The 14,697-nt window shown below is 37.7% G+C and overlaps 1 protein-coding gene across 1 annotated transcript in view; it reads right to left on the bottom strand.

Moving 5' to 3' along the window:
• The window catches only part of Hmga2 (high mobility group AT-hook 2), a gene marked incomplete at its 5' end in the record, with an annotated part of 131,016 nt that overhangs the window by 108,014 nt on the left and 8,305 nt on the right, over positions 1-14,697 (bottom strand). The window contains 1 exon segment of the mRNA XM_013521020.1: positions 4,896-4,946. Coding sequence (XP_013376474.1) covers positions 4,896-4,946 — 51 coding nt within the window.

Genomic DNA, 14,697 nt, shown 5'->3' with positions numbered 1-14,697 from the left:
TTTTCTTTCTGTTGTTTATTTCCCTTCCCCATATAACCAGTTGGAAGATAAAACACCTACAAATTACCACTCACTCTTACTTTTATTTTGTTTTTTGTGGTACTGGGTGTTGAACCTAAGCCTCTGCACTGAACTGCATTCCCAAACTCTTTTTATTTTATATTTTTATTTTGAGACAGGGTCTCACTAAGCCACAAATTCCCCAAAATAGGCTCAAATTTGTGATCCTCTCGCCTCAGCTTCCCTAACTGCTGGGATTGCAAATGTGCACCACCACACTCAGCTTTAGTGACTTCCCCTATGTTATCTGAGCCTTGCTCCTTTTCTTCCAGAAGCAGCAGTAGCTTCATTAAGGAACATCTGGATAGATACTCCAGGAGTGAAGAATACATCTTCTATTCTTGAGGTTTGGTTCTGCTTTCTAAAACTTTAAAGAAGTTTTTTCCAATGTTAAAGATTGAAACTAAGAACTCATACAACCCTTGTTAGCACTCTGCCACTGAGCTACAGCTCTAGCTCTTTTTATTTTTCATTTTGTGATGAAGTTTCACTAAATTGCCAGGCTGGACTTAAATTGTTTTTTTTTTGGTACACTTGCTTTAGTCTCCCAAGTAGTTAAGATTATAGGTGTGCACCACCATACTTGGCTCCAAATATTTTCTATCACTAAAGTAGTTTTGTGATGAGCTTATTTCCTAGTCAGAAACCATGAAATGCAAATATTACATAAGTGCAACTGGCAGAAGTACTGACTGATGAAATTCTACAGAAGTTCTGAGAGCCAGCCTACGGTCTCCACGTACATACTGACAAACAGCAGAAAGGCTACTTTTCGAATCTCTATTAGAAGAAACGCTTCTAACCTGCAAAGTGAAATTTCCCCTTATGCAAATTAGCATAAATGTACTTCAATATCATCTAAAAGCAATTCTTATGAGATCAGAGGAGATCGGGTACATTCAGGGTGGTATGATCACAGTCATAAGCAATTCCTAAACTTGATACTATTGACACCGTAATGGACATAACGCTACCACCAAGGAAACTTGGTTGGTTTGGTGTGTAACTGTCATTTCACTCCCTCTGTAACTCCAGGCGGTTGTTCATGACAGTGTAGGCTGGAGCTGCTATCAAGCTTTTCGCATGCTTTCTCTTATTTAAGCCTCACAAGAACTCTATGGAAACTGTACTTTTTACCGATGAGAAACTGGACTTTTAGAAGATCACCTGATTTGCTCAAGAGTCCATAGTTAACCAAGCAGTGGGTGAGAACTTGAACCACAGCTATCTGCACCTAGATCCTGAACTCCTAAATATAAGCAAAAATAGGGTCTAGCTGACGCCAAAGTGAAACATGTACCCCCATTCCTCTCTCCTTCCTTTCCTTCTCACCTCTCGCATGCACATGCCAAAGTGAAAATCCACACTATCTCATCAAAGGAAAGGGTGTGAACTCTCATTCAAACGGGGAAGAAAAAGAAAAGGAAATAAAGTCAAATGCAGAAGTGCTCTTAACTAAACCTAGTCAACATGCCCAGTGGTTCACTGGGTTAGCCAGTGCTCCATTCCCTCCAGAAGCAGATCAGATCCAAGTTTCTCTCCTACACCTACATATTTCTGGTGAATCAACTTTTGATTAAACGCTCAAATACTGATCCCAATTATATCAGATGAGAGGGTTACAGTGTGTGTTTTTCCATGTCTGTTACATGAATCTGGAAGATTTATTGCATATAATTTTTAAAAACAAAAGAACTTTAAAACAAAACAAGCATAAGAATAAAAGGGGAACAATTTGCTTTTGAACCATATACCTAGTAAATCCAGTCAGTTCAAAAGTATATCTCCAATTCAAGGAAATTAGTGAATGACACTATTGGAAAGAACTGAACTTACTATAAAATAAAAGTTCATTTCCTACGGAAAAATGCAATGATTTATTTCTCCAGTGCAAGCTTTCCAGCAAAGAATGCCATTGAATAGAATGCCTCACTGTGACCGGCTGCATATTCTACCATCAGAAGATATACAACGAAGAGGAAACACGTTGTCTAGAGAAAATATACAATTTCCTTTTATTTCCTCTTCTAAGTAGAACAACTCTTCTTTGGGGACCAAATCAGAGCCTTGTAACAATTCACCACACAAAACTTTCCATTCTCCAGAGCTAGTAAAAATCAGAAAGGAGGGGAGTCAGTGAGGGTGGGCCGGGTCTTCTCAGAAAGGCAAGGGTCTCTGCTGTAGACACCTCACATGGGCTTTTTACATAGCATGAAGATCAGATGTCTGAAATCCAAGTTCCTCCAAAATAAGCAAGAATGCCGTGAAGAAAAAAATCAGACAGGCCCTTTAATTTTGCTGTGTATTTTATTCCAGCATGGGAGAAGCAGCAGCCGTGTGAGGATGAGTGGTGGAAATAAAGCCGTAAAAAGAATTGGGCATAAACCGGAGGACTTCGAAGTAGTAAGAGCAGATGGTAATTAATTCCCTGGCCAGCTGTGGAGCCATAGAAGGTTTCTGAGAAGAGCAGTGACACGATTAGAACCTAGGAAGGTTAGCTGGAGAACATCAGAAGGTAGCCCACAGGTAGGAGAAATGGAGGGTTACGAAATTCCACTTGATGGGAATATCCGGCTGGTTAACTTTCACTGTATTCGCTTACACTTCATTTTATTTCATCTTACCTACATTAATCCTATGACTCCAAACACCCCATGTATTGTCTATTGTTTATGATACGGCTTATTAGATGACACAGTGCTTTTCTTACTGATTAGTTCAGTGGGACAGAAAGTGTTTTCAGAGTTCTGATGCTTAGAAAACAGTGACCTGCATCTGATGTTTCTCACTTTTAAGGGTCAACAGTGTGGTCCCTGGAGAATGATGGAAACAGCACCTTTCGACTTCGTAGACGAAGCCAAAGGAGGCCTTGCAGTTTCTCCTGGGTTACCGGAACACCCTCTGGGAGCTCTGAGCGCAGATCAGACGGCCGACTACCCCGAATGGGCAAGCTAGAGACACCATGGATGTACAGTGAGGGGACTCTCCCCAGCACGCTCAGACTTCCAGCCACACAAAGGACCAGACCTGTAAGTGAAGAGGCCTCCAAATTCTAAACCCCATGTATGACAGTCAACCCCAGATATTTGAGTCCTACCAGCTGAGGGCCCAGCCATGCCAGGGCAGACACGAGCCTTCCTGTTGTCCTTTGTCCATATTCTTGACCCCAAGTCTTCAGAAGCCAACAAAATAGTTGTTTGTTAACACTACTGAATTTTTGGGTAGGTGATTAAACAGCAATAACTAACTAGAAACGCATGTACAGCAGAACAACCCATACCTGGAATATGACAGTTCTTGGTGACATATTTCAAAAGATTAAAAAACAAACGTGCTTACAAAAGGGTAACAAGAATATTCCTTCATGAGGGAAAAAAAGTGAAAGGGCTGGAGACAATCAACCCAGAAAAAAGACTAAAGAGTTTGTATTAATTGTCCTCAAATATTTGAAAGGCTACCACGAGTGAAAGTGAAAACATTTACTATGTTACGCCTGGAAGGGAAGCCACAGACAGTGGGAAAAAGTTACAGGGCCCCAGATGGAAGATTTCCTAATGTTCTGAGCTTCCCAGGAAGGAAGAGGCAGGTTTAAGGGATAGTGAGTTCTCTAACGCTTAAAGTGAGCTGGGTGGTCACCATGTAATGGGTAGGTCTGCAGAGAATTTATTTCCTCAACACAAGGCTGAATGCAATGCTTTTATTTTAAGATTACACTGTAACACTGAGATGTTTTTAATCTTAAAATTTTTCCCATTTCCTTGCGCTAAGAAATTTAATCCCAACACATGTGCAGCAGAGAAAATAATACAAGATGAATAAGTTAAATGAAAGTCAATACCAAAGTATAAATAGAATGTGATGCAGCATTCAAAAGAGAAAGGGATGGGAAACTAACAGGAAAATATAATCCAGGAGAGCAGGAAAGAAGCTAAAAAAAGTAAGTGGAGCATGAAGAACAAACCAGGGAGGAAGGAAAAGGAAAAATCAAAGAATTCATCGTATACAACACCAGGTACAGAGGATGCCTTTGCCCTTCCTGCTTTGGTTGTACTCCATTTCAAGCCTTTCCTCTCTGTGAGGGGAAAGACACCGGGAAGACATGGGTAACGTGGTGACCAAGGGAGCAGCACCCAAGTGGTACGATGAGCAAAGCTCCTCAGCAAGCACCGAGTGTCTGAACATCTGTATGCCCGTGAGGTCACGTGCACTTGGAGCCATCTCTGCGGTCAGTGTGCAGCACATGATGAGGATGAAAGGCAACGAAAACTGGAAATTAAAACCCTGTTTCCGAACAAAGCCAGTGTCTGAGAGAAAACACACCGCCTATAAAATCACGTGTCCAAAACACTGCCATGGAGGAAGCCAGAGTGAAAGAAAATTAAAAAAAGAAGAAAGGAAGACAGGAAAGGAAGAAAGAAAGGAAAGAAGGAAGGAAGGAAGGAACGAACGAAGGAAGGAAGGAGATGTTAAAAAGTTATTTCATCTGAGTTTTATTGCCATTTGCAACCAACCTCCAAGATTTCACAATACCCTTAATCCTGGTTACTCAACCCGTAGAACAGATGCTCTCACTGTTGAGTGAGATCCCTTTGATGTTAGTGACAGGTAGAAAAAGGAGCGGCCTTCAGGAAGGCAGTGCTCAGAGGAGACCCTGGAGCCTAGTGGGAAGCAGTATTAACCCCTCACTTATTTCTTAACCATTTCAGAGATTCATCAAAGCGGAAGTTAATAACTTAGGTAATCCATGAAATAAAATGATAGTTTTCACAGTTTTATTTTTCAGAAAACAGATTTTTTTCTTTACTAAAAGAACAGAAATTATGACTTCCACTCACCCATTTCCTAGGTCTGCCTCTTGGCCGTTTCTCTCCAGTGGCTTCTGCTTTCTGAAAAATGAGAGAAGGAAGTTATATAGCTTCCCACCTGACATTATTTATAAGCGCTGCGCCCATGGCTATGTTTCAAGTGAGAATGTTCTGGATTGTACAGCAGGTATCTAGATGCTTTTAACAACCTTTTTCTCCACCTTCCGCATTTTTTTAGTGAACTTCTTCACTTTTCATTGCATGAGATAAAGAGGCATCTATCCAAACCCTCAAAAAAAAGACCCCCTGGAGTGATCTATTCTGAAACACATGAACATGCTTTTGTAAAATTGGTTTTCTTTTCTTTCTGTTCACAATCAAAGACATAGTCTCACATTCCATAACTACATAAATTAAAGTTTTAGAAAATGAGTAAACGATTGCAATTTTCTTTCCATTTCACAGCTAAAGTTGTAAAAATTACTACAGATGTAGTGATTTAAATTTACAAAGCATTTCTACCTATACTGCTAGTGAAACGCAAGTCTAAATGTGAAAAACAATACAGAAGCATTCTAATTTAAAATAAATACCTGCCCACTTCTACACGGTTAATTTCCTGTTTCTTGCCAAAAGCAATCACCTATCAATCAGTTCACTTAAGCAGAGGAAAAAAAAAGACTGAGAGAAATCATCAACATTTGTCCCTGAGATCAAAACTATGGCTGCCTAAAAATAATGATTAATTAATAATCACTCAACAAAAATAATGATTAATTAGTGTCACACTCAACATGATGTAAATGTACTCTACTATCTAGATCACTTGTCGAATTGCTTTACTTCACAGATTTTTCTGGCATCAATTGCTTTTATCTCTTTCTGAATCAGACTTTAACATTATTTATAAAGCAACTAGCCTTTTCCCTATTTCTGTCACTCCACTCCAATTCCAAGCATATCAGTACACCCACACATCCACACACACACACACACACACACACACACACACACACACACACACGCTGCTTCAAATCTACCTTCTCTGAAAACATGTGTTTATGCTTTTCAGAATAAAGAAAACAGCACAAGCTGTTCTGGGTGTAAGAATCATCCCAAGGCTATCTTAACTCAAAAATATAAGTAATCTGAGCCAGGATAACTTGTTTTGCATTTTACTTTTGTTATCTAGATTAACAGCCAGTGATTATAACTATATTTAGTTATACTAAAATGAGATATAAATTATGAGTCTATATTACTAAATGAAACTTTCCTCTCTCTTAAATCCAATAAAAGCACATGTACATAAATGACAGATAGACACGCAGATAGACAGATGGATGTCTGGCTTTACTACATAGCAGGCCCATGAATTACCCCAACTCTGTGACTGAAATGTTAGCTTACACTTATGGAGCATTTAAAATAACCCAGGCACTGGGTTAAATCGGTCACACGTGTTACTTTCACCCTTTCAGCAGCCTGATGAAGTGGGTATTACTATCTCTCTTATTCTTTGTAAATGCGCAATTAAGTCTTAGGTTAGGTGAGTAACTCGTCCAAGGCTCAGCCAGTAAGTGGCAGACCTGAAGCCTGAACCCAGTTCTTGCTGACTTCACACACTGCGTGCCCCTAAACGCTCAGCAGTACCATCTCCCCTTAGCACACAAGTACACAACACAGAGAAAATATCTGGAAACAAACTGCCATTGTATTGCCTTGTTTTCCAGAACTGAAGGAAATCTGGGAGCCTTAGGGAGCCCTGTTCAGCTTGGGGTCTCCGAATTGTTGCTTATTACTTTTGAACGGCTCCACGAAGGAATAATTTATTGTCAAGGTTTGTGGCATCACCTCACCTTCAGTCACAGTGAGCGTGAATTAAATTAAGTGAAAGTCAGGAGCGTTCAGTAAGCCACACCGCCTTTGAGAACGTTTTTCTCATGGAGGGAGGGAGGTCCCCTGAGAGGAACAGATTCTACTTTAGAAAATTTATTTCAAGTTCCTGCTCTGCCATTTTAGCTTTATGACTTTGGGCAAGTCCCTGAAAGCCTGATTTGATTTCATCTCTAAAATGGAGACATCGCCTCCTATAAGGAGACGTGAAGGTATCTGGAAGTGCCTGCCATCCGTGAGCAGCTCATAAATATTCCTTCACTCCTCACAAGATGGAGCCCTCAGAGGAAAGTTCTCCTTTAGGTTAGTCCACTCTCACAGAAGGTTGAGTCACAGCAAATATTCCATTACATCCATCACCTATAGAAGAAAGTTTTTCAAAAGCCCTTTGAGCTACGAGAGTACAAAATTCTCCAACAGAAACACAAGCTCTGATTTGATCCTTGGGAATCACTGGAAGACTGCATGGTTTGCCCAAGAGAAAGTCACACAAACACAGAAGGTAGAAATCCTTCCTAACGGGAACGGAAATGGGAATAGTAGGTGGGGTTGGGGTAAGTGGCAGTTGACCTTAAAGTTAAGGGCGTCCCATCAGGCTGTTCTGTACAGTTGTTATGTTTCAGGACCACGACGTGATCTGGGTGTATCTGAAATCTATCGAAGAGAGGTTTTTTTTTGTTTTTTTTTTTTTTTAAGGGTTTCTCCATATTTCAAAGTCAGAGAAAACAAATCTCTCAAAGAGAAAGAAAGACCTGCAAGTAAGATGACTTTTAAATGAGCATCTCATTTACAAAAAGCCTACTGAGAAACACAATTCGTACCATTAACTAAGGGGCACAATATCATGACTATCACTCAGACTTGTCAAAAGCAAACTTGCTCCTTGGTCATGCAGGCCAGAGTTACATGTAAACTGAAACCCTCTTCTGAGGCTACATCTAGAAGAAACACATTAGCTGTGCTGTGTGGTGTCAATCTGGGAGGTTTCCAGTTGTTCTGTAAAACCCACACCATCTGATCGTTCTAATCAAACCCCACAAAGGCTGCAAAACAAGTTAGGGTTTTAGTTTGTCAACCAGCAGAGGCTCAGGATTTTTACGTATTGGAAAATACTGGCTTTAATGTTGTTTTTCCTGGGTTTAATGCGCTGCAAGGTATTGTTTTTCAAAGAAGATGAAGCATTCAGGAGGCTTGTTTTGTCTTATTATGTCAAATATGCAATAATGGAGGAATGTCTATTTAGTTTTCTTTTGCCTGGATAGAATTTGGTTCTATACTAAAAAACCCATGTAAAAGTGACACATAACTAGTTCTAAGTATTTACTGCTTATATGGAGGGGGAAAAGGAGACACAGGAACTAAAATTTCAGAGTCACCAGCACTGTTATAATAGTATTCGCAACTATCATATCTTTCTAAAAGTGTTATTTCTTCCTTAGTTCTTTATATTTGCATTTTCTTTTTTAAAAATTTAAATTCAAACTATATACCGAATTTTGTAATATGTTTAAAAGCAAGTTCCCGAGAACAAGGAGAATGTTAAACTGGAAACATATTCGTTCCTCTCAGAAGTTTTAGCCCACTGGGCTCTTAAATATATACTCCACATATTTTGAAAAATTAAGTAAAGAATTCAGGTAGCAAGTGTCTCTCTTGAAACCGAAAACAGTGCTTAGTTGCATATCTGTGGGGGAAGGGAAGGGAAGGGAAGGGAAGGGAAGGGAAGGGAAGGAAGGAAGGAAGGAAGGAAGGAAGGAGGAAGAGAAGAGAGGAGGGAAGGGAATAGAGAAGGAAAGAGGGAGAACTCCAATGTGTACATTGCATGTGCTTTATTTTTCTCTTATCAAAATTCTACAATTTAGCAAAATTTCATAAATCATTTCTTACAGCTTTCTCATTTAGCATATAAGAAAGCTTCTGTGGCCTGCTGTAATCCCCAAATTCAAACCACTATGGGTTAAGGGGCTCTCCAAAAGTTTCTCAAAACAACTTGCAATCTGCATCTCAGGGCACACAACATAATAGAAATCTATCAGGCAGCAAATACTTTACGAAATATTTGACAGTATGTAATAGCAGAAATGGGCTAAGTTTCAGAATTAGAGATGAATTCAAATGCACGTGTCACCATTTAATTGAGCTGAACACTGCACATGTCAGTTAATAACTGAAACCCATTTTACTCATTTCTGAAATAAAGATCATGATAACTAACATAAAGATGAATACATACGCGTATATTTATGTGGAGTGCCTGACAGCTATGACATCTGTTAGGTAATCAAATGTAATTTCTTGTATCCTACTTTAAAATGCTACCATTAAAAAGAACACCTACCAATTCTGTAAGTCTCCCCAGTGATTTTCTGAGCATAATTTTACTAAAGTAGAGCAGCCATTTACTCCCGTTCTCTACTTCATGGAAAATTAACCAACCTGCCTACATTCATAAATAGTAGAACCAAGACCCAACCTCATGTCAAGGGAACAAAAGGTTTGTTCTTTAGGGAGATATTCTAATATGAAATAAAATTGTTATGACAAACTTAAAAAGCAATAGAAAGCCACTGAGGTAAAAATGCAAAGCTGAAAGTAAAATAATTTCAAGAAACCTATAAAGAAGTAGACTAAAGTAGTGATTGAGAACCAAAAGAATAATTCAAGTCTAACTTCAGGGACAAGTTCAGATAGCTACTAACTTTTGCAATTCTAAAAGTTTTTATGTTATCTCTATCTATCTCTATCTCATCTATCTATCGATCATTTATCTATTTGAAAGGTAGATGGTACAAGAAAGTCAGAACTTGCCCACTCCATCAATCAGTACATTTGCACAGAAAAAAAAAGAACTAGAAAAAAATCTGCATGCAATTATGCTTTATTTTGTTTTTCTTTTCTTTCTTTAAGACTAAGACCTGCTTGGGCCTACATATGGAACTGACCAGCCAAAGTCTAGAAACTCACATTTTATTTACTTCAATTAGTCTTAAAAACATAAATGGTATAAAACAATGTACATTGACATAAAAATCAACTGGACTGAACATTCAACAAATTCTCGTTTTACCTTTTCGATAGGTTTCCCAATTGTTAATTCAACCATGTCTAGCCTTGAAAAGTAGTTACAATTTGCTCTCACAATGTATTTTTCAGCGACAAGTTTCGTCATCTACTGTAATTCATGCTTACGTTAACTCAAGGAAGCCCCTACTGTCATCTCTCACATCCTGACGTTGCCTACGCCTGCCTTCACGTGTACAAACACTCACTTCAAACCCAGGCAAAATGGCAGAAGTTATCATTTTGAAAGTTGGAGATGACCCTCCTTCAAATCTTCTCTTTACGTATAATGTAATCAGCTAAATCAACAGCCATGATTCAAGAGTTCACGAACGTTACCTCTGAGCAAACTGCCTCTTACATATTCTAAAGAGAATGGCTCTACTACTCCCCACTACTACGTCAGATAGGGAATACTACTCAAAATTTTTCAGTGCACTACTGCAGTGTAAAATCAAGCAACCGCCTAAGAAATAGCCAATTCTCCATTCTTTTTTCCCCTCCCAGTTGGCAGAACATAACTAGATTCGTCACTGAAAACTGCAGCATCTAGAACTTCATAACTATACAGTTCTAAAGTGAGCGCTAGAAACTGTACAAAGTTAACTAATAAGACAAGACCTACGCAAAAGATTTAACTGGCATAAAATGATTTTTATGGCATCCAGCTATTCTAGAGAAGGAAGGGCTGAAATGCAAGAGAATAGTCTGGTATAGTCGAACTCTTCAGCAAGGTGACCTGTTCAGGCCTGGAGGTGAACACGAGCCAGGGAGGCAGGTCAGCCAAAATAAGGAGCAGCTTTGGATGCAAGGCTCAGAAGGATGATACTTTCCAGAGAATTGTAACTACGGGTTCCCTGACGTAAGGTTACTGCATAAAATGACTCAAATGTATTTGAATCTCCCATATTTGGAATATAGTCTTTGACAATTCCAAGGCATCATCACATGGAGTTCACGGATACACTGAAACTCCGTCTTCTTGGCAAAGTGAAGCAAATACATAAATGAGTCAATCTAGGTAAGTCAGCCTAAAATACCAGCGTACTAGAAACAATCAACCAGTAAATTCTATATGCCTGAATTGATTTGTATACTCACAGAGGGCTCAGAATCTCCTGATGGAACTTACCTGCCAGTGAAAACACAATAAAATCAAACTTACTCCTACTAAGGCTGTAGTAACTACAGACTGGAATAGTACACAGCTCCCAAGGCTATCTTTCTCTGGCTTATACGTAACTATTGCTGTCTTTGGTAACTTTTCAATGGTCTACTATATTCTAAAGAAAGTTCTGTTCTCATGCAGCTCTAAGAGTTAGAACTCTTAGAAGCAGCTCTTTGAGCTCTTAGAAGTTCTAAGAGTTAGAATTCTTAGAAGAATTAGAGCTCAGTTTGAAATGATGGGTAAAACCCACATTACCTCTTCCCAAAATATCTGTGATTGATGTTAGTAATAATTTATGGAAAGTCAATCACATTTCTAGAAGTGCAAATGATCCATGTTTATAGTATCCAGTCAATATCAGGTCTTCTTTTTATAGCAAATTGAAGAAGAAAATCAAATATTTACTCCAAACACATTATTTGAAGTATACATTCTTTACCTGGATGATATTTTCAGTCTGCACTTTGCTTTCTAGGTCTGGCCATTACACCTAAAGTCAAAGGGAAAGTCCAGCAAATCCATAACATTATGAAGTAAGGCTACCTCATACCTATGATCTTTTTTATAGTCACTTTCCTCCTATTAAAATTTAGCTCAACCTCAGAAAAATACTTGTAGAAGCACCTGAGTGAGAACTGACTTGAAACCTAAAGATGAATTTCCCTTGTGACTTTAAACAGAGGGATTCGTGACAGTTCTCTCATTATTAAAAAAGAACAACAAAACATAAAAGAAGTTATAGCTTCCTGTCTCCAAAGATGGTAAATACAAAAATACAAAGTATTTCCATGCAGCACAATCATGAAGAAAAAAACAAGAAGGAAATTAAGGGAGACCTGGTAACAACCGTATCTCAAACTTAAAAAAAAAAAAGCGTATCTCAAACTTGTTTCCTCTCATGTACTTACCAATCACAGGTATTTTAGGGAGAGAGAATGTGGGTTTTCCCATCATTTCAAAATGAGGTCTAATTCTTCTAAGAATTCTAACTCTCAGAACTTCTAAGAGCTCAAAAGGGGTAAAACTCTCCTTCTCTCTGCAATTATTTATTTAGGAAACCATTAACTTCTGCTCTTGTTTTATCAAGGTAACAATACACAACTGTGCAGTGACAAAGTTTAAGCACCCAGACCTGAGTTACCAGGGAAGACTATAAACTGTCACACACTGGCCCATCCATGGAAACAAGTTTTAATGGAATATAGGTAGAGTGAAGAATAATGATCTCCTCTTCTGTAAGAAAGGACACGAGAATTGTGTTTTTATAAACTTGCTTGTCTTACACGTCACGTAAATCAATTTTCTATCGACTGTGGCCTGAAACGGAAGTGCCGGTTAACTTAACAGTCCCCCACGCGGTCTTGCAGCATTCTGCTCGCACTGTTAGGGTCACACTGTTAGTTTTCCAAAAAGCAGTTTTGTTTTTGGATGTTCCAAGGCCACTTACTGAGCCCAAACACCAACTTCTCAAGTAAAGAAACGTCCAGCAGCGAGGGACTCTGCACACATAGCACCGTCAGGCCTCCAGGTACAGCAGCTCTTCCCACTTTAGAGCTGCTTCCTCTCATGTACTTACCAGTTTTCATAATCCATCCTTCACTGGATGAATCTCAGCGCACAGAAAAATGCCCAGTTAATCACAGAAGACCGATACCTCTGGCCAGTCTAACAAGGTATTTTTCCCTGTAGTACACTAGGAACAATAGAAACTTTTTCTAAAATGATTTGCAGTTCAAACCTTAACGAACATATGCTTTGTCAGAATACAATGTATATTTGAATAGCAAGTATATGTTTGAGAATCATGTTTACGTAATGTAGCAGCATACTCACTAAATATTGATTTGAAAGTGAAAACACCTAAAGTCTATATAAGCCATAAACAATTCATCAATGTCACTTATTATTTTGAAAAGTATTAAATTCTGCAAATGAAGTGTCATTTATAACACTGAAGAAAAATAACAGTTACATTATGGGCAAATGTATTTTTCAATTTCATTAGAAGACATCTGGTAACAGGATTATGTGAAATAATTGTGTTTAAAGAATGAAAGATTTCAGGTACTTCTAAAGGACTGCTAGAGAAAAATGAAACTCTACTTGTGTTTTGCAAATTGTACTAATATATGTATACACAGAGAAAATGATCAAAAAATGAATGGTCTAGTACAGTCATTTGAAAATGTCTATTACTGAAGTCAATGAAAATAAATTAAATCTTACTTGGGACTAGGTCAACTTTTTGGGTTATTTTGCTTTGGGTAGTAAATTAGGCATAAATCTCAGCTTTCCTTTTGCCTATAAAGATGCTGTTAGTGGCAAACTTTGTAAACTGCAGAGGTGATGGACACATTTCTATCTACTTCAAATAAATGTAATGCAGTAAAATCTGGAAGATAATTCATTTTTCTTCTTTGTATTACATTGTAAATAATTTACTTATAGTGGACCTTTAAGGAGTCCTTTCTGGAAGATATTATACTGATACATTTTTCAGAGCAATTACATCATAGTTTAAATGTTTGTTAGCTACCTACCAAAACATTTCTTTCCCATTTCCTGAGAGCAAAATTAAGGTAAGTTCCATATTTATACAACATAGAATCTAATTCTTTGGCAAACTTAGTTCTTTTTAGTTAATATATAAGCTGGGTAAAATGGAACAAACAGTGTTCACAGTAAGAATACCAGATTATATATTGTCATTTTTAAACAAGGATATTCAGACCTACTTTCAAGTTTGATTAAATGTGAATCACAACTAAATCTAACTCCAATGAAGCAGTTAAATTTAAATATATGAGAAATCTCTGCCACTGGCTCTTTTCAAAACAATTATAAAGATAAAACTCATGCTTCCTAAATAACTTTCTACGTACTACTAGTTGCTATGGTAGTTCACAACACTGACAACCATCACATATAATATGGTGCCCACAATCACAAAAAAACACACACAGATAAAACATCAATCCCCAAAAGATGAACATATAGTTCTTTTTAACATGGTGTTTTGTACATGGTATATTCCAATCTGTTGATAAGATGCATCAAAAGTCTACTTCTGATTTTTTAATTTTTGCTTTGAACTACTACACAAACCTACAAATACAACACAGTCTCTTTTTATTTACTTATAAAACCAAATACAGCAACTATGTTCACCTTCATTTTGGTATACTTGCATTATTCTGAGATGTTTCTTCTTTGCTAACTCAAATACAACCAACATGAAGTTATCTTAAGCTGCAATTTAAAGTTTAAGAAAAACACTGAACGTTAAACTTGACTTCTATCCTGCCAAAAATATATATTAAATGAGTAAAGTATTTGCTTTACAATTTTTTCATTGTCTAATTCAGAGCAGAACACTTGATGACTTTTCTTGAGGTTATTTATACTATATCGAAAATTTATTATAAAACAAACTTTATCATCCCATTAAAAGTTGTTAAATTTATGAAAGTTTTCCAGTATTCATATAATTGGACTTCCCATTGTCATCCACTTCAGAAAGTACTTTTAACAGGGGGACTAGACTTACAGTGGTCATGTAAATAAGCGCAAAATTTATCCATCTCTATTATTTTTCAGAAAAAAACTGCAAAAACTTCACTAACGGAGAATCCGAAGTTCTCGTTTGTTTTTCATTATTTCACACTTGATGCAAATATTAACAGTAGCATTCTCTACCCCTCCCCCACC

This window comes from Chinchilla lanigera, unplaced genomic scaffold (assembly GCF_000276665.1).
Source record: "Chinchilla lanigera isolate Chin_1 unplaced genomic scaffold, ChiLan1.0 scaffold00057, whole genome shotgun sequence".
NCBI lineage: Eukaryota > Metazoa > Chordata > Mammalia > Rodentia > Chinchillidae > Chinchilla > Chinchilla lanigera.
This window is presented reverse-complemented; position numbering and strand designations above follow the sequence as displayed.